At 35.3% G+C, this 20,140-nt stretch overlaps 1 protein-coding gene across 4 annotated transcripts in view; it reads left to right on the top strand.

Annotated features, from left to right (window-relative positions):
* Positions 1 to 20,140, top strand: part of LOC121372215 (phospholipid-transporting ATPase IF-like) — an 82,239-nt gene that overhangs the window by 19,685 nt on the left and 42,414 nt on the right. For all 4 annotated transcript variants that reach the window (XM_041498504.1, XM_041498512.1, XM_041498526.1 and 1 more), the window contains exons 8-12: positions 1,010 to 1,091; positions 6,861 to 6,978; positions 10,883 to 10,988; positions 13,756 to 13,871; positions 19,237 to 19,395. In XM_041498504.1, the coding sequence (XP_041354438.1) occupies positions 1,010 to 1,091; positions 6,861 to 6,978; positions 10,883 to 10,988; positions 13,756 to 13,871; positions 19,237 to 19,395 (581 nt within the window). The remainder of the gene's footprint in view (positions 1 to 1,009; positions 1,092 to 6,860; positions 6,979 to 10,882; positions 10,989 to 13,755; positions 13,872 to 19,236; positions 19,396 to 20,140) is intronic.

Consider the following 20,140-nt stretch of genomic DNA (forward strand, 5'->3'; position numbering starts at 1 on the left):
GTGGCAGTTGCCGTAGTTGTGATATGAATTGCCTTAGTTCAGGGCCTTTATTGCCAATGGCAATTGCCGTAGTTGTGATATGAATTGCCTTAGTTCAGGGCCTTTACCAATGGCAATTGCCGTAGTTGTGATATGAATTGCCTTAGTTCAGGTTCTTTACCAATGGCAATTGCATGAATTGCCATAGTTCAGGTTGTGATATGAATTGCCTTAGTTCAGGGCCTTTACCAATGGCAATTGCCTTAGTTAGGGCCTTTTGGCAATGCCGTAGTTGTGATATGAGTTGCCATAATTCAGGGCCTTTACCAATGGCAATTGCCACCGCTGTCATATGAATTGCCTTAGTTCAGGGCCTTTACCAATGGCAATTGCCGTAGTTGTAATAAGACTTGCCTTAGTTCAGGACCTTTACCAATGGCAATTGCTGTAGTTGTGATATGAATTGCCTTAGTTCAGGGCCTTAATTTACCAATGGTAATTGCTGTAGTTGTTTACCACTTGGCAGTTGCTGTAGCAATTGTGATATGACTTGCCTTAGTTCAGGGCCTTTACCAATGGCAATTGCTGTAGTTGTGATATGACTTGCCTTAGTTCAGGGCCTTTACCAATGGCAATTGCTGTAGTTGTGATATGACTTGCCTTAGTTCAGGGCCTTTACCAATGGCAATTGCTGTAGTTGTGATATGAATTGTCTTAGTTCAGGGCCTTTACCAGTGGCAATTGCTGTAGTTGTGATATGAATTGCCTTAGTTCAGGGCCTTTACCAATGGCAATTGCTGCCGCTGTGATATGACTTGCCTTAGTTCAGGGCTTTTACCAATGGCAGTTATTTTTTTTATGATTGGATTAAAATCATTGCCATCGGTTGAAGGGATTATTTTTGATTTTATATTTGTTGCAAAAGTTACTGGTTTAAAATGGCTGTAGGAAAGCCTACTGCAAAAACGTTTAAAACTACATTAGAAGAACATTTATGTTGTTTTTAAAATCACATTACTGTATCTTACAGGCTGTGCAATTTATACGGGTCAAGAAACTAAGATGGCTATTAATTCAAAATTTACAAAAATTAAATTTTCTAGAGTAGAAAGGTAAGCATTTATATGATGGTGGGGTTTTTTCCCCCCATCTATTCTTTGGTGAGTATAACCTCCTTTTCTGGTTTTGCAATTACAATGTTTATGCATTTTGCCAATATTATTATCCTTATAAACAAGCCAAAAGTCTGGACCTTTTTCTATAGGGGAAAATGTGGTCTTTGTAATGTGAAACGTACACATTTCGGCATTCAGCATAAAATAAAAATTCCATAAGGCAATGAATGGGCTAACCTGACACTGTCATAATGGTCTGGGAACAAAAATTGAAAAAAACGACAAAAAAAAGAAAAAGAGAAGTTATTTCTAATAGTCACTTATAAGGACCTCTAAATTATTTTTTTTACAAAACTTAGTTTCTGGATTAGAATATCAAAGGCACCAACCCTACATGTAGTTAATGCATAGCATAAAATAATTTGGGATATTACGTACAACTTTCTTTTTACGTTTAAATTGCCACTTTCTTACATCTTGCATAAGTGATCAGTTTTGACAAATTTTGTGTATTTTTAGTAGTTCCGAGGTCAAAAATGTATTTTTGTACTGAGTTTTTTTTTTACATCATTGTAAAAAGACGTGTTGCCCTTAATTTTACATGCAAAATTATGGTTTTATTGTTGTTTCTGTTATATTACATGTGAGTGGATCGTCATATGTACATTTCTGGTACAGGTGATTTTGAGATGACAGTAATATCTTGAATAGGAGAACATGTACAAAAATTCGTAAATTAATTTAAAGGGGATTTGAAGAAGAATTGAGTTGAAGAGTGACCTATTTACAAAATTATTTACAAAAAAATATTTTAATAGAATGATGGGACAGACTATAAGTTGTCATCATTCAGGATCTTTACCTAAAATTCTGGTTTTATTCTAATTCAGACATAACAGATGGCATATTTTTTAAACTGTGTAATTGAAGATCATAGCACTTGATCTGTCAATCACTGTTAGGAACAGTAACTCTTGAAATTATATCTTTTTATATACCCTGTGTCCTCATTTCTTCTTTTTAACTCTTAAGAATACAATTATCTATTTTCCTCATGATCCAGACTTTTGGCATAGTCCATACATAGCGATAATGACTGAAAAAATTATTGTTACCCAAAGATTAATGTAAAATTAATTAATTGTTCTCATTTGGTTACTTCAGGGCTTGAACTTAATGGCGGCACCAACGGCAATTGCTGTCGGTAAAGCTCTTCAACGATGGCAAAATGTATATACCTGGTGTACATTATCTGCCAATATTTAATATTTGCACATTTAAAAGATGTCTACATACACCAAGATAGCCTTTCAGTTATGTTTATTTGCTGCAAATGTCACTTTCTTAAAAATTGCCATAGACAGGCTCAAAATTGTCATCAGTGGACTTTTCACCCGTGGCAATTCTTTTAAAAATTGCCGTGGGAGAAAACTTTTTAAGTTCAAGCCATGTTACTTATCTTGTTGAAATTTCAAATGTTTAAATATTTATACTATTCTGTCAGCAGTACAGTACATATAAAAGAATCATTTCTGCTTGTGTTCGGAATCAGTTGAAATTTAATTATCGTTTATAACCGGTTTGCACCAACTAATCAACTTACGATTACACCATCGGTTAGAATTTTATGAATAAAAGAATGATTTTAATTATAAGGATCATGCATTCACCAATTGTCGTGTTAACCAGGAAAGACACTATAAATGACTAATTTTACCTTTAGTAACTATTAAATATCTTTTTTCGTCGTTACAAACACCAAGAACCCCAACATATTTACATCAAATGGATCATCTAAACTGGAAAAGTAATTAGCTTTAAAAAAAAATTCCCACACAATTGATTACAGATTTTTATAATCAGTCATCACATCAGTAGAGCCAAATGGATAAATGTTCGTACAAATTTCGTATGCACCTGGTGGTGTGTATCAGTTGCTAAATGACGCCATTTCGGTAAGTGACATCACCTTTCCTGGTCTTGGCTGTGTGTATTCGCATGTCTTGCTGAATAATGTTTCAAGTAATTGTCAGATTTTACATTATTTGATGGTGGGTAGTAAATAAAATGCCACACACGTGGTCGCTAGATAACATTTTTATGAAACTCATGAATGTCTCATTGTGTCTGATATGGGAAGTGCACTCATTTCGTAAAAATTATATATAGCGAAAATGAGGGTAGTACGTACATGTACAACACCTAGCTTTGGTATCTTGGCCCTATTTATCATGATATACATGTACATGTATATCATATATAATTTACCAGGAAATCCATTAAGCACCACCTAGTTTTGACTGTGGCTTATACTTCACAGGTAATTGTGAACATTTTGTGGATACAAAACACTGAAATTAATGTTCTGTTTATACAGAGGATATTAAAAAAAGATTGACAATAAGTGGAGCCGTTGTTTCATCAATATTTAATGTATTTTTGGGAGAGAAAAACAGAAACTGTAAATATACATGAAAATGTATGGCAGTTAACTCTGGAGCTGCAATCACACTATGTGTTTCTCATAAACAATTTATTCCTGTCATATCGATAAATAACCAGTAGATACAGAATATATAAAAACTCCCAATTATCTGGTTTAAACCTTGTCAGCATGAACAACCACTTCTAGATACTTTTTTGGTAGCAATACAATTCAGGTGGCACTTAATTAATTTCCAGGTAAAGGGGCATTCTCATTATGTGATTACTTGCACAGACTTGTTGCATATGCTGATCGAATTGTACCGTGAGAACACCTAAATCGGAACGACTTGTACAGTCCGATGTTTGTAAGACCTACAAGTTGCATGTGACAAGTCATACGAATAATCACATAATGAGAAAACCTCGTTATATTTGTGTGTGTGTCTATATATATATATATATATATATATATATATATATATATATATATATACATATATACTAATGATCAAAAGAAAGTATACCAATTATTTTTATTATAAATAAACACAATACATGTTCATGGAAGGTTAGATAGGTTCCAGTATTATTCGTTATAATGCAGTCAATGACGAATAGTCGCACATTGATGAGTTTGGGCGATGCCGCACGTGCAAAATGAGTTTATTCATCAAATTTATACTGCACGAGAAACATGATACTTGTGCACATAAGGGTGTAAAAAAGGGTGCCATTATTTGTAACATGCCTCAGTCAACAGTAAAACACCAGAGAACATGGCAAGGCTAACTGCTGAAGAAAGAGAGAGCTATTGGTATGGTGCAGTTGAGTGCAAGTTATGCCCATGTGGCAAGAATCCTGAATTGCACAAAATTGACGATCACCAGGTTGATACAGCGTTACAGGGTGACTGGCAGGACTGCAGACAGACCATGAAGTGGAAGACCCTGCGTCACAACAGCCAACGAGGACCGCCATCTCCGCATCTTACACTTACGTAACAGATTCCTCACTATGACATCATCTGCAGCGACTGGCCTTGGACATGTCATCAGTCGTCACACTGTATGTCGTCGACTACGACAACATGGTATCAGGGGCTATCGACCATTCAGAGGGATGACATTGGCGAGGCAACATCGACTTTGACGTTTATGTTGGCAAAATCGGATGAAAGCAGGTTCCAGTTATTCAGAGCTGATGGCAGGACTCGGATATACCGACATGCAGGAGAGAGAACAGCTCCGTGCTGTGTTCAGGAGACTGAACCGTTTGGTGGTGGATCTGATGGTTTGGACCTTATTGTCATTGACGGAAATTTGTCCGACGTCGGGTCCATGCTTGCATACTTGCACATGGTGGACATACACACTATTGAAACATGTTCTTTGTGGTCAAATTTATTCACCTTCATTATGAGTGGTCCTTTATGAAATCGCACATTTCACCCCTAGTGCTGTTGTGAACTGTGATATTATCATTTTATGGGTTTTATTGAGTATACTCGTGTTTATTTATCACCAAATTATTATACTTTCAAAATATAACATTTGCATCAACTTGTGTTTTGTGTTGTATTTAATACTTTGAAAAAATAATTGGTATACTTTCTTTTGATCGCCAGTTTATATATAGATATACATATACATATACATATGCATCTGCATATGCATATGCATATGCATATGCATATACATATGCATATATATATACATATAGGCACACACACACAGTGAAACTCCTCTAAACCAGACACCCTTGAGACCAAGTAAAAAGTCCAGTTTTAAGAGGTGTCCGGTTTAGAGAGATTCTGTTCTGCACAGAAATTTAAAACAGGACCATGAAAAAACGTCTGGCTATATGGGAATTCCTGTTTACAGAGGGTCCGGTTTTGAGAGGTTTCACTGTATATACCAGTATGTATTAGTATTTGTTGGGGTTTTGCCTATAATTATGTCAGATGCATGTGTGAAATTAAGACATACATAATACATCAATAATGTATGAAGTGCATGAACTTAAGAATTTTTTTTTGTGGGTTTTTTCCAAATAACGCCAGTGCTTGCCTGTTAATTTATGGTTTGTTTATTAACAGAAAAATCCTCTGACTTGTTTTGTTTAGCTATAATTTTAAAACTTCCCCCCTCTACATACACATGTACGTGTAATACTGTAAATCAGGAAATATTAGCATAAACTTTTAGCAAATTTAGCAAGGGCAATCAAGACGCTAATATTTCATATGTACAACAGACTGTTCCAAAAAACGTTTGTTTGACTGTTTTGTTGGTGATTAAATGGATACAAAACAATGCTATTGATTAAACTAAAAGAAAGAAGAAGTTTGTTTTATTTAACAACACCACTGGAGCACATTGATTAATTAATCATCAGCTATTGGATGTCAAACATTTGGTAATTCTGACTCGTAGTCAACAGAGGAAACCTGCTACATTTTTTCTAATGCAGCAAGGGATCTTTTATATGCACTTCCCCACAGACAGGAAAACACATACCATGACCTTTGTCCAGGTGTGGTACACTAGTTGGAACGGAAAAAAAAACCAATCAGCTGAATGAATCCACCGAGGTGGTTCGATCCTGCTACGCAAGCACCTCAAGCAAACACTCAACCGACTGAGATAAATCTCGCCCTTTAAACCAAAAAGGATAGCAAAGAACAATAGTTAGTTATCATGCACATATTACTACAATTTTCTACTAAATTCAAGTTGACTGAATGCTGCATAACATCATAATTTATTAAAAGTATTTTTTAAGCTGATGCTACAAATTAAAAAAATCAAATTCAGTTTCTGGTATGTCGACCTCGCTAAATAAAGTTTTATGTCACTAATATGTCACTTACAATGTATGTGGATTTTGCTAAATTTTAAGATCACTAATATTTTATGATTTACAGTAGTTAGAAAGAATACTGTTTTTAAAAACCTAACATAATGTGTTAAATTCCAGCAGATCTAGTATTTTTGAAGGATGACATTTTTGTTACTGTTTATTTGAATTGGTTTACAATACAATGTTGTCTAAATTCAGACAAGACTTTGTTATGAAAAATATTCATTGATTGAACATTTCATGTCTTGGAAAAATTAAACAATATCCTGGAAAAGTCCTGGAAATGACCTTTCATTTTATGTGGTTTTTTCAAGTGTAAGAACTTTACTTTGAATTTGCCGATTTGGCGAACAATGCGTTAAATTGTGAATAATGTCCAGATTGACATACTTCCAGGTGGACTCCAGTATAACGTGACACTATAATTTTTATCAGTAAGGATTTAAAAACTATATATATATGTTCTTTTTCATTGTGCAGGGCAATGAACTCCTTCCTTGTGGTGTTTCTAATCTTGATGTTCCTGCTTTCGTCCATTGCTACGTTTTTCAAGTACCGGTCCAGAGATAGTATGTACAAAAAGAGGTTCATCCACCATGTAAGTCGAAGGATCCTGTGTATTTGATGCAATATTTACCTAAAATACTCCTAAATAAAATCTGTGCGTCATGGTTGATGCAAAATATTTCCTATGTCAATCGATTTTACATTACACAACAACTATGACACACTTACTTTTTTTTTTTTTTAAATACATAAAAACCTAATGACTACGAAGTTCAAAACAAAAATAGCTGAGCAGTTTAACTGGTTCCCAACCTTATCAATACGTTTAACGTGACTTACGTGTAAAAACCAATGTGGCTGATGTAATGTGCCAGTCCCTTTGTCTAAATTTAGATCATCGTGACAATGTCAAATGCGCGAGTTTTCAGTTCGCTCTATATGTATAGTTTTTTTGTTTGTTTGTTGTTGGGTTTTTTCCGCTGTCAGTCGCTTTTACTTTAATACTTTTTTTTTTAAAACCTAAAAACCTAACGACTATGAAGTTTCAGAATAAATATAGCCGATCGGGTTAACTGGTTCCCAACCATATCAGTAAATTTAATGTAACATAAGTGTGTAAACAGTGTGGCTGATGTAGTGTACCAGTCCCTGTCTAAATTTAGATCATTGTGTCAATGTCTGAACGGTCTGGTTATGGATATCAGATAATAGTTAACCAACCGCAAGTTTTTAGTTCAGTCTATATATCTAGCTTTTTGATTTGTTTTTATTATTGTTCTTTATTGTTTTTATTATTGTTCTTTATTGTTTTTAATACATGTAGATAGTTGAGCATATCTCGTTATAAGAGTTAGTCATAATTATTCACTGGCGTAGGAAGGACAAGGTGGACATGTGCCCCTCCCCACTTTTCTTGATCCGGTAGCAGGAGCAATGGTTTATATATATATGTGCATGTCCCCCTTTTTGCCACCTTCCTGCACCATTGTTATTGCATAAATGAAGCTATGTTACAAAGGAAGGAAATGTTTTATTTAACGATGCTCTCAACACATTTTTTTTATTTACGGTTATATGGCATCGGATATATGGTTAAGGACCACACAGATATTGAGAGAAAAAACCCACTGTAGCCACTTCTTGGGCTACTCTTTTCTATTAGCAGCAAGGGATCTTTTATATGCACCATCCCACAGACAGGATAACACATACCATGGGTTCCAGCAAGGTGTTAAGGAACACATATTACATATGTAGTGGTAACAAGTGTCTGGGTTCCAGCAAGGTGTTAAGGAACAAATATTACATATGTAGTGGTACAAGCGTCTGGGTTCCAGCAAGGTGTTACAGAACACATATTACATATGTATTGGTACAACAGTCTGGGTTCCAGCAAGGTGTTAAGCAACACATAATACATATGTAGTGGTACAACTGTCTGGGTTCCAGCAAGGTGTTAAGGAACACATATTATATATGTGGTGGTACAAGCTTCTGGGTTCCAGCAAGGTGATAAGGAATACATACTACATATGTATTGGTACAAGCGTCTGGGTTCCAGCAAGGTGTTACAGAACACATATTACGTATGTAGTGGTACAAGCGTCTGGGTTCCAGCAAGGTGTTACAGAACACATATTACGTATGTAATGGTACAAGCATCTGGGTTCCAGCAAGGTGTTAAGAAACAAATATTACATATGTAGTGGTACAAGTGTCTGGGTTCCAGCAAGGTGTTACAGAACACATATTACGTATGTAGTGGTACAAGTGTCTGGGTTCGAGCAAGGTGTTAAGGAACACATATTATATATGTGGTGGTACAAGCTTCTGGGTTCCAGCAAGGTGATAAGGAACACATACTACATATGTAGTGGTACAAGCGTCTGGGTTCCAGCAAGGTGTTACAGAACACATATTACGTATGTAGTGGTACAAGCGTCTGGGTTCCAGCAAGGTGTTACAGAACACATATTACATATGTAATGGTACAAGCATCTGGGTTCCAGCAAGGTGTTAAGGAACAAATATTACATATGTAGTGGTACAAGTGTCTGGGTTCCAGCAAGGTGTTACAGAACACATATTACGTATGTAGTGGTACAAGTGTCTGGGTTCCAGCAAGGTTTTAAGGAACACATATTATATATGTGGTAGTACAAGCTTCTGGGTTCCAGCAAGGTGATAAGGAACACATACTACATATGTAGTGGTACAAGCGTCTGGGTTCCAGCAAGGTGTTACAGAACACATATTACGTATGTAGTGGTACAAGCGTCTGGGTTCCAGCAAGGTGTTAAGGAACAAATATTACATATGTAGTGGTACAAGTGTCTGGGTTCCAGCAAGGTGTTACAGAACACATATTACGTATGTAGTGGTACAAGTGTCTGGGTTCCAGCAAGGTGTTAAGGAACACATATTATATATGTGGTGGTACAAGCTTCTGGGTTCCAGCAAGGTGATAAGGAACACATACTACATATGTAGTGGTACAAGCGTCTGGATTCCAGCAAGGTGTTACAGAACACATATTACGTATGTAGTGGTACAAGCGTCTGGGTTCCAGCAAGGTGTTACAGAACACATATTACGTATGTAATGGTACAAGCATCTGGGTTCCAGCAAGGTGTTAAGGAACAAATATTACATATGTAGTGGTACAAGTGTCTGGGTTCCAGCAAGGTGTTACAGAACACATATTACGTATGTAGTGGTACAAGTGTCTGGGTTCCAGCAAGGTGTTAAGGAACACATATTATATATGTGGTGGTACAAGCTTCTGGGTTCCAGCAAGGTGATAAGGAACACATACTACATATGTAGTGGTACAAGCGTCTGGATTCCAGCAAGGTGTTACAGAACACATATTACGTATGTAGTGGTACAAGCGTCTGGGTTCCAGCAAGGTGTTACAGAACACATATTACGTATGTAATGGTACAAGCATCTGGGTTCCAGCAAGGTGTTACAGAACACATATTACGTATGTAGTGGTACAAGTGTCTGGGTTCCAGCAAGGTGTTACAGAACACATATTACGTATGTAGTGGTACAAGCGTCGTGGCAAAATAGCCTGACAGTGAGCATGTTAAATTTGGCCATCATATGCTTTGAATTGCTAGCTTGGGATATTAGCATCATCCACAGCAATATACCTGGGATGAGGGGCAGGGTTTCTGTCAGAGGGTAAAATGGGTATGGTGCCATACCCAAATATTTTGGCAGATATGGGGGTTTTTTAAGTTAACTTTTTGACAAAATTAATTACTCTTATCATTACTGTATGATGTTCTCAAACCCTAAATGTAACCCTTTTTTTCTGGGGGAAGCCCCCTATACCCCCTGTTGACTGGTTGCATTCAATTCCATTGCACCATACCCGAAATTTTCTTTCTGGCAGAAACACTGAGGAGTGAGTGTTAATTTCTATTCCTGAACCATGCAATCAGATCAACCTGTATTTTAACTGTAATCATAGCAATACAAGTTCTAAGGCTCATTAACAAAGCTTTCTGCAGAAAAGCTTGTTTGCTCAATAAAAGTACATTAAAAAGAGCAAAAAAGGGTAATGACCTCAAATTTGGCATGCCTGAAAACTACCCAGGATCGAGGCTGTCCTTAATATTAACTATTATTTTTACATACATATAACAAAGATAGTGAAATTAATAGCATATTAAAGGTTCATTTAAAAATATTGAGTGCAGGAGAATGGGATTAAATCCGCCAAAATGACCACAAATGTTTCACAAGGTAGCATTGGTGATTCCAAGAAAAGGGTGGCTGCATGTAGCCCAGTAGTAAAGCGTTCGCATAATGTACGGTCGGTCTAGGATCAATCCCCGTCGGTGGACCTATTGGGCTATTTCTCGTTCCATCCAGTGCTTCACAACTGGTGTAACAAAGGCCGTGGGATGTACTATTCTTGCTGCTAATTGAAATGAGCTTCCAGTTATTCTTTTTAATATTATCAGTTTTCATTTTCTTTGAAGGAAGACTACAGCGGGATTGGTGATGTGACGAATATTTTTGAAGAGTTCCTCATGTTTATGGTGTTGCTGAACTATATCATTCCTATTTCACTGTATGTTACTGTGGGTAAGTTGTTTACTGTATGCCACTGTGGATAAGTTGTTTAATGTATGTTACTGTGGGCAAGTTGTTTACTGAATGTTACTATGGGTAAGTTTAATGTATGTTACTGTGGGTAAGTTGTTTAATGTATGTTACTGTGGGTAAGTTGTTTACTGAATGTTACTGTGGGCAAGTTGTTTACTGTATGATAATGTGGGTAAGTTGTTTACTGTATGATACTGTGGGCAAGTTGTTTACTGTATGATACTGTGGGTAAGTTGTTTACTGTATGTTACTGTGGGTAAGTTGTTTACTGAATGTTACTGTGGGTAAGTTGTTTACTGTATGTTACTATGGGTAAGTTGTTTAATGAATGTTACTGTAGGCAAGTTGTTTACTGAATGTTACTGTGGGTATGTTGTTTACATATGTTACTGGGTAAGTTGTTTACTGTATGTTACTGTGGGTAAGTTGTTTACTGTATGTTACTGTGGGTAAGTTGTTTACTGTATCTTACTGTGGCTAAGTTGTTTACATATGTTACTGTGGGTAAGTTGTTTACATATGTTACTGTGGGTAAGTTGTTTACTGTATGTTACTGTGGGTAAGTCGTTTACATATGTTACTGTGGGTAAGTTGTTTACATATGTTACTGTGGGTAAGTTGTTTACTGTATATTACTGTGGGTACATTGTTTACATATGTTACTGTGGGTAAGATGTTTACTGTATGTTACTGTGGGTAAGTTGTTTACTGTTACTGTGGGTAAGTTGTTTACATATGTTACTGTGGGTAAGTTGTTTACTGTATGATACTGTGGGTACATTGTTTACATATGTTACTGTCGTTAAGTTGTTTACATATGTTACTGTGGGTACATTGTTTACATATGTTACTGTCGGTAAGTTGTTTACTGTATGATACTGTGGGTACATTGTTTACATATGTTACTGTGGGTAAGTTGTTTACTGAATGTTACTGTGGGTACATTGTTTACATATGTTACTGTGGGTAAGTTGTTTACTGTATGATACTGTGGGTAAGTCGTTTACATATGTTACTGTGGGTAAGTTTACATATGTTACTGTGGGTAAGTTGTTTACTGTTACTGTGGGTAAGTTGTTTACATATGTTACTGTGGGTAAGTTGTTTACATATGTTACTGTGGGTAAGTTGTTTACATATGTTACTGTGGGTAAGTTGTTTACATATGTTACTGTGGGTAAGTTGTTTACTGTTACTGTGGGTAAGTTGTTTACATATGTTACTGTGGGTAAGTTGTTTACTGTATATTACTGTGGGTACATTGTTTACATATGTTACTGTGGGTAAGATGTTTACTGTATGTTACTGTGGGTAAGTTGTTTACTGTTACTGTGGGTAAGTTGTTTACATATGTTACTGTGGGTAAGTTGTTTACTGTATGATACTGTGGGTACATTGTTTACATATGTTACTGTGGGTAAGTTGTTTACATATGTTACTGTGGGTACATTGTTTACATATGTTACTGTCGGTAAGTTGTTTACTGAATGTTACTGTGGGTACATTGTTTACATATGTTACTGTGGGTAAGTTGTTTACATATGTTACTGTGGGTACATTGTTTACATATGTTACTGTCGGTAAGTTGTTTACTGAATGTTACTGTGGGTACATTGTTTACATATGTTACTGTGGGTAAGTTGTTTACTGTATGATACTGTGGGTAAGTCGTTTACATATGTTACTGTGGGTAAGTTGTTTACATATGTTACTGTGGGTAAGTTGTTTACTGTATGTTACTGTGGGTAAGTTGTTTACTGTATGTTACTGTGGGTACATTGTTTACATATGTTACTGTGGGTAAGTTGTTTACTGTATGTTACTATGGGTAAGTTTAATGTATGTTACTGTGGGTAAGTTGTTTAATGTATGTTACTGTGGGCAAGTTGTTTACTGAATGTTACTATGGGTAAGTTTAATGTATGTTACTGTGGGTAAGTTGTTTAATGTATGTTACTGTGGGTAAGTTGTTTACTGAATGTTACTGTGGGCAAGTTGTTTACTGTATGATACTGTGGGTAAGTTGTTTACTGTATGATACTGTGGGTAAGTTGTTTACTGTATGTTACTGTGGGCAAGTTGTTTACTGTATGATACTGTGGGTAAGTTGTTTACTGTATGTTACTGTGGGTAAATTGTTTACTGAATGTTACTGTGGGCAAGTTGTTTACTGTATGATACTGTGGGTAAGTTGTTTACTGTATGTTACTGTCGGTAAGTTGTTTACTGTATGTTACTGTGGGTAAGTTGTTTACATATGTTACTGTGGGTAAGTTGTTTACTGTATATTACTGTAGGTAAGTTGTTTGCTGTATGTTATTGTGGGTAAGTTGTTTACTGTATGTTACTGTGGGTAAGTTGTTTACATATGTTACTGTGGGTAAGTTGTTTACTGTATATTACTGTAGGTAAGTTGTTTGCTGTATGTTATTGTGGGTAAGTTGTTTACTGTATGTTACTGTGGGTAAGTTTACTGTATGTTACTGTAGGTAAGTTGTTTACTGTATGTTACTGTAGGTAAGTTGTTTACTGTATGTTATTGTGGGTAAGTTGTCTGTTATTTTGTCAATCTGTTAGCTACAATATTCTTATTTCACTGTATATTACTGTGGGTAAGTTGTTTACTGTATGTTACTGTTGGTAAATCGTCTTTTATTTTGTCAATCTGTCACAACTACATTTAGTAAAAAAATGCCAAATTTGCCTGGTCCATATTTGTTTAAAACTGTTTCATTTTATGTTTCAGAAATCCAAAAATTTGTCGGCTCTCTGTTTTTTAAATGGGACAGCCAGTTGTGTGACAAGTCACTTCATCTACAGGCGAAAGCAAACACTTCGGATTTGAACGAGGAATTAGGGCAGGTAAGTAATTACACATGAAATTGTCTGAGTAGTGCAGTTTAGAGTTTGACATATTAATTTTTCTCAGGTTTGGTGCGATTTAAGTCCTTGGGTATTAGAATAAGACACCCTTGAAAAAGGTGTATGAACCCTGTCAAAGGCTGTAGTATGTACTGTACTGTGTGTATATAAAAGTGCATATAAATGATCCCTTTGCTGCTAATGGAAAAATGTAGCGGGTTTCTTACTGAAGATTATGTGTCAGAACTATGAAATGTTTGACATCCAATAGCACTGGTTGGGATGGGGGAAAATACAACAATAAAAAAAAATAGGTACACTGAGGTGATTAGATCCTACAATGCAAACACCTCTTGAGAGTGCTCTACTGACTGAGCTAGACCCCACTCCCTCAGTAGCTGTTAGAGACTAGGGCCTTCCCGAGTCCAGAATGTAGGATCCGGGTACTCAGGGGTCAGACTCAACCTGGACCTAAGTACCTGTCACTTAAACTAAGAAAGAAAGAAATAAATGTTTTATTTAACGACGCACTCAACATATTTTATTTACGGTTATATGGCGTCAGACATATGGTTAAGGACCACACATAGTTTGAGAGGAAACCCGCTGTCGCCACTATATGGACTACTTTTCCGATTAGCAGCAAGGGATCTTTTATTTGCGCTTCCCACAGGCAGGATAGCACAAACCATGGCCTTTGTTGAACCAGTTATGGATCACTGGTCGGTGCAAGTGGTTTACACCTACCCATTGAGCCTTGCGGAGCACTCACTCAGGGTTTGGAGTCTGTATCTGAATTAAAAATCCCATGCCTCATTTGATTCCGTAGAATGGTCTTTTATTGATAAAACTTTAGGGTTTTTTGGTTTTGGAGAACAGATTAGGCATTGGGTACATACTTTTTATAATAATATTACATCATGTTTAGTAAATAATGGCAATACATCTCCTTGGTTTCCTATAAAAAGGGGTGTTAGACAGGGTGATCCTCTCTCACCTTATCTGTTCTTGCTCTGTGCTGAAATTCTCGCCTGGTTGATTAGAACCAATAAAGATATATCTGGTATAAATATTGCAAATAAAGTATGCTGATGATACAGAGTTTATTTTGGATGGTAGTGAAAGGTCATATATGAGTACTATTGACACTCTTAATGAGTTTGCTACCTTATCGGATCTTAAAATAAATTATGAAAAGTCTCAGGTTATATGGATTGGGTCCAAACGGAATAGCACTACAAGATATTTAACCAATATCAAAATTGAATGGAATCCTACATACTTTAAGATATTGGGAATAACTTTTAGTTTAAAACTTCAAGAAATGGTCAATTTGAATTTTAAGAATAGATTATATGAGATAAAACAAATCATTAATAAATGGATGAATCGAATTATAACTCCACTGGGAAAAATAGCCATTATTAAATCTTTGCTTATTTATAAACTGAACTACTTGTTTCCGACTTTACCAAATCCCCCAGTTGATTTCCTCATCCAACTCAATAATACTCTCTTCAAATTTCTATGGAATAATAAAAGAGACAGAGTGAATCGGGCACTTATTTGCAAATCGATTAAGGAAGGGGTCTTGGGATGGTCAATATATATATAAATTTATTGACTCCTTAAAACTTACATGGATTAAAAACTTTTTAATGAAAGATACTAAATGGAAAAATATACTTTTAGCAGATTGTCCACAAATGGAAAACATCACAATATTTGGTAGTTGTTTTTGTAACAAAATCTCAAATAGTATGTCTAATCAATTTTGGAAAAATTGCTTACAGGCCTTAGCAGCCCTTCAAAATAAAATCAATATAACTTCTTTTAAAGAATTTTTAACGAAACCCATTTTCTATAACAACAATATAAAAATTAATAAGAAATATTTGTTCTGTTCTGACTGGCATATTAAAGGTGTAACTCAAATTTGCGACCTATGTAATCGTAATGGAACTTTCTTGTCTCATGATGAGTTTATTGAATTATATCAAATATATGGTATCATAAGAGCAGTAAATAAATACCTCAAATTGTTGGCTATAGATAAAGAAGAAACAAATATATCAAATGATCAGACAGTATGGATAACCTTACTAACTTCCAAATCTCATGGTACAAAACATATATATTATACCTTAACCTTCCAATGACAAAAATAAGGCTAAAACAAAATGGAATTTGTGTTTTGATCACAGCTTAGAGTGGCCTAAAAAATTTTATGAAGGTCTTTAAAACTACAAAAGATACAAAACTCAGATGGTTTCAGTATCGAATTCTGTTGCGGATATTAACTACTAATACATTTCTTGTAAGAATGAAAGTGGTCCAAACCGATAAATGCACTTTTTGTTCTAAGGAAAGAGAAACCTTAGTACACTTGTTCTATACCTGTGAGATTACTCAGCCTTTCTGGAAAGATCTCATGCACTGGTTAAACACTTCTTGTACTCACCTTTATAATATGAATCTTAGTGTGGAACTGGTTCTAATGGGATTGAAAACAAAAATAAAAACAGACAAAGTGTTTGATCTCATTTTATTACTTGCTAAATTTTGTATATATAAATGTAAGATACAAAATATGAAACCAAATCTTATTCATTTTAAACATGAATTAAACACTAGATATCAAATAGAACAAAATATAGCATTTAGTAACTGTGAGTATAAAAGTTTTAACAGAGAATGGGTAATGTACAAGCCACTGTTACAATATTAAAACATTACAATATTATTTGTTAAATTCGGGCCAAGCTTGTCTGTACACCAAAGGCTATCAAGAATAATATATTGGTGTGAATGTAGTGTATGAAAGTGTGTTTAAAAAAAATAATAATAATAATTTCACAGATGCATTACTGTTTATTCTATACTACATGCATATACTATTATACAAATGTTGTCAAGTTTCAGGTTATTCAAAAGAGTTATTAGTTTCTTCAAGTATCATTCCTGGGTCTTGTAGACCTCCTGTCCCTTTTCCCCTGGATTGGGGCAGTTAATTGTAAACTGTGAATGAATAAAAAAAAAAAAAAAAAAAATCCGAACCCAGTACCTACCAGCCTGTAGACCGATGGCCTACCACGACGCCACCGAGGCCAGTCACTTACACTAAATGATGATGACTAAATGAGACTAAAGAATAAAGTAAAGTTGCATTATGCATCTTATTTCCAGCACTGAACATGGATGCCAAATTGCGCCATTATATTGCATTCCTCACATTTGACTTTTGCATTCACGTCATGTCTCATAGCTCTATAATATAAACAGGGGGCAGCATATGCTAAATTAACATTAAAATATAAATAAATGATAGTGCTCTTGTTTACATGGGTACTCCAGTCCTGTGAACAAACTCACGTCTTGCTAGACTTGGCCCGTGCCCGAGTACTAGTGGAGACCCCATTAGAAATACAATCTTATCGAAAAATAAAGAAATGTTTTATTTAATGATGCACTTAACACATTTTAATTATGGTTATGTGGCAGTGGACATATGAAACATGCCCACCAAGCCATGAGTATCTCTTTTCGATTAGGAATAAGGAATCTTTTTATATGCACCATCCCACAGACAGGATAGTACACACCATGGTCTTTAGTTACACCAATTGTGGAGTACTGGCTGAAATGGGAAATAATCCAGTGGGCCCACAGACTGGGGATCACTCCTAGACTGACCGTGCATTATGTGAACATTTTTTCTCTCTGGGCTATATCCTGCCCTTCTTACAATAGAGATTAGTAGTGAAAAGTGGTTTGTTTTCTTTCCAAATAACCACTAACCATAACTAGTGAACCAAAATGTAAAATTACATCCCAAAAATTAATCTGGTTTGTTCAGCAGCTATATACTGTAGTGAATTGAACTACTGTAAAACGTTAGAGAACAGAGTGAGTTAGAGTTAGAGTTAGTTGAATTAAACCTGTCGGTGCTTGAGAAAGTGTTTGATCCATTCGGTCAACAATGTATAAGTAAAACTCGGAACTTCGTTTTTGGTTCGAGCGTTGTGATGTAATCGACCCTTCCTAATTCGACCCAACGAGATTCTACTGTATATATATATATATCAGACCTGTCAACCTTTAGTCAAGAGAAAGCAGGAGGTGTGTGTTGAAAAAGCAGGAGATTTTGTCAAAAAGCAGGAGATTTTTTAATTTCACACAATTTAATCCAAAATCGCAAGATTTAAAAAAAACATTATTACAGTAAGTTATATGAATACTTTATAATGTCATATATACTTCTTATCCTTAGATCTTGGCATTAAAAATATATATATATTATTATTATTTTATTTTTTTAAGTTTAAATATTATTATGATTTAATACATATTTAAAAAAATATATATATTTTATCCAAAAATGTTAAGAACATGAACAAGAATAAAAAAAATTTAAATTAGTACATTTATGGTATTACACTTACAGCCTTACAGGTTGCGTTACATTATCATTTGTGGTTAGTGTACCTAAGTACCAAAGACAAATTTATATAAATCTTATAAATTAACATTCAGTTTTTACTATAATGAGGAACGGTGGCGTGGTACTTATTTAAAATCATTATAATGATGCAATAAACATTGTATTTTCATTAATCATAAGTAAAACCTCATTACGGACATCGTGTGAAATATACCGGAATTATACCCATTTCCGTGAGTAACTTTATGTCAATGTCAAACACAACATTTTTTAATTGTACAAAAATAATTTCTTGAAGTGTACCCTTATAACCAACATTTTACTGCACAAACATACAAAATTAACTGACACAAGTATGTTTATACAGCTAATTGGTCTTTTCGTTTGTCTTGCTGTGACATGTGATTTTAACATGCATCGTGTGTATCGCTGTCAACTCGGAGTCTGGCAGTTCAGATTCGTCATAGTTGCATTATGTAATCCAGTGGGAAGACATTTTACAATTCAGAGGTGTTATTAGAACTAAATTGGATAGTTTTTATTTTTTTATATGGCAACACTAAATGTCAATACACAGCCTGTTGAATTAGCGGCAAGACGCTTTGTAGCATTACGATGACAACAAACATTATAATAACACGTCATTTTATAAACTCCATGTGCTTTTTTAACAATATAAATAGGCTATCCCACAATTCTCACTTCGGCAAAGGTTAAACAGTCGGGACAATTCGCAGAGTTACTTCCCTTCTGTTATTTTGACAAAAGAGGATCGATTTTTTTTTATGCTTACAAAAATGTCATTTAACAGGAGAAACTGTCTCCCGCACAGGTGAAAGGAGATTTGATCAAATACCGGGAGACTCCCGCGGAATCCGGGAGGGTTGACAGGTCTGATATATATATATATATATATATTCACAGGTGGAATACTTGTTCTCCGATAAGACAGGTACCCTGACTATGAATATGATGGAATTCCGCCAGTGTTCCATCAACGGGATCAAGTATGAGGAAGTCGACCAACATCTCTGCTTATGTGACGGACCCACAGGGGATTCGGAACGAGTGAAACGTTTCACGGTTTGTTGTTAATCTTTATCCTAAAACATAACCATTTGATGTTTACCATTGTTAACTCAGTTAATAATGTTTTGCTGTCAATGGGTCATTTGTTTACAGCCAACAAGACTAATTGTATACCAGAGCATAACGTTTTGATGAGATTTAGTTGAAATGTTTTACGTCAAGTTACATTTGTGCTAATCACGATGACGTCATACTACCAATGAGGCAGCTTCAGAACTTTTGATTTATTAAATATCAAATTAAAATGTTATTTTAAAAGTGTTATAGGAGAAAAAGTATTTGCTACTTGTGGTTTTTTTAATATGTAAAATATCAGTCTCGTATAGTTAATTGGTATTTGTCTCGGCAGAGTCTTAACAAATACCAATTAACACAGTCTCGGTTGATATTTTCCATATTATAAAACACTTGTGACGAATCCTCTATTTATTACCCCAGTGTGTGTGTGTGTGTGTGTGTGTGTGTGTGTGTGTGTGTGTGTTTTACCCCATCGGTCACTCGTGGAGAGAATATTGTATGTGCAAACAGTGAATCAGCGAAGCTATTCACACAAAAGGTTTTCTGACTTTGTTTCCCCACAATACCTCAAGATATTGAGCTCAAATTGTGTGTACGGCTTTACAGTGTATTGTTACAGATCAAGTTTGACTTTCACAGCAATGTACCCGTTTTTGACAGAGTTGTGGCCCGTGAACTTAGGAGATCTGAAAAATGTTGATTCTTCCATATTTTAGATACC

The sequence above is a fragment of the Gigantopelta aegis genome, chromosome 1 (genome assembly GCF_016097555.1).
Source record: "Gigantopelta aegis isolate Gae_Host chromosome 1, Gae_host_genome, whole genome shotgun sequence".
NCBI classification, from domain to species: Eukaryota; Metazoa; Mollusca; class Gastropoda; order Neomphalida; family Peltospiridae; genus Gigantopelta; species Gigantopelta aegis.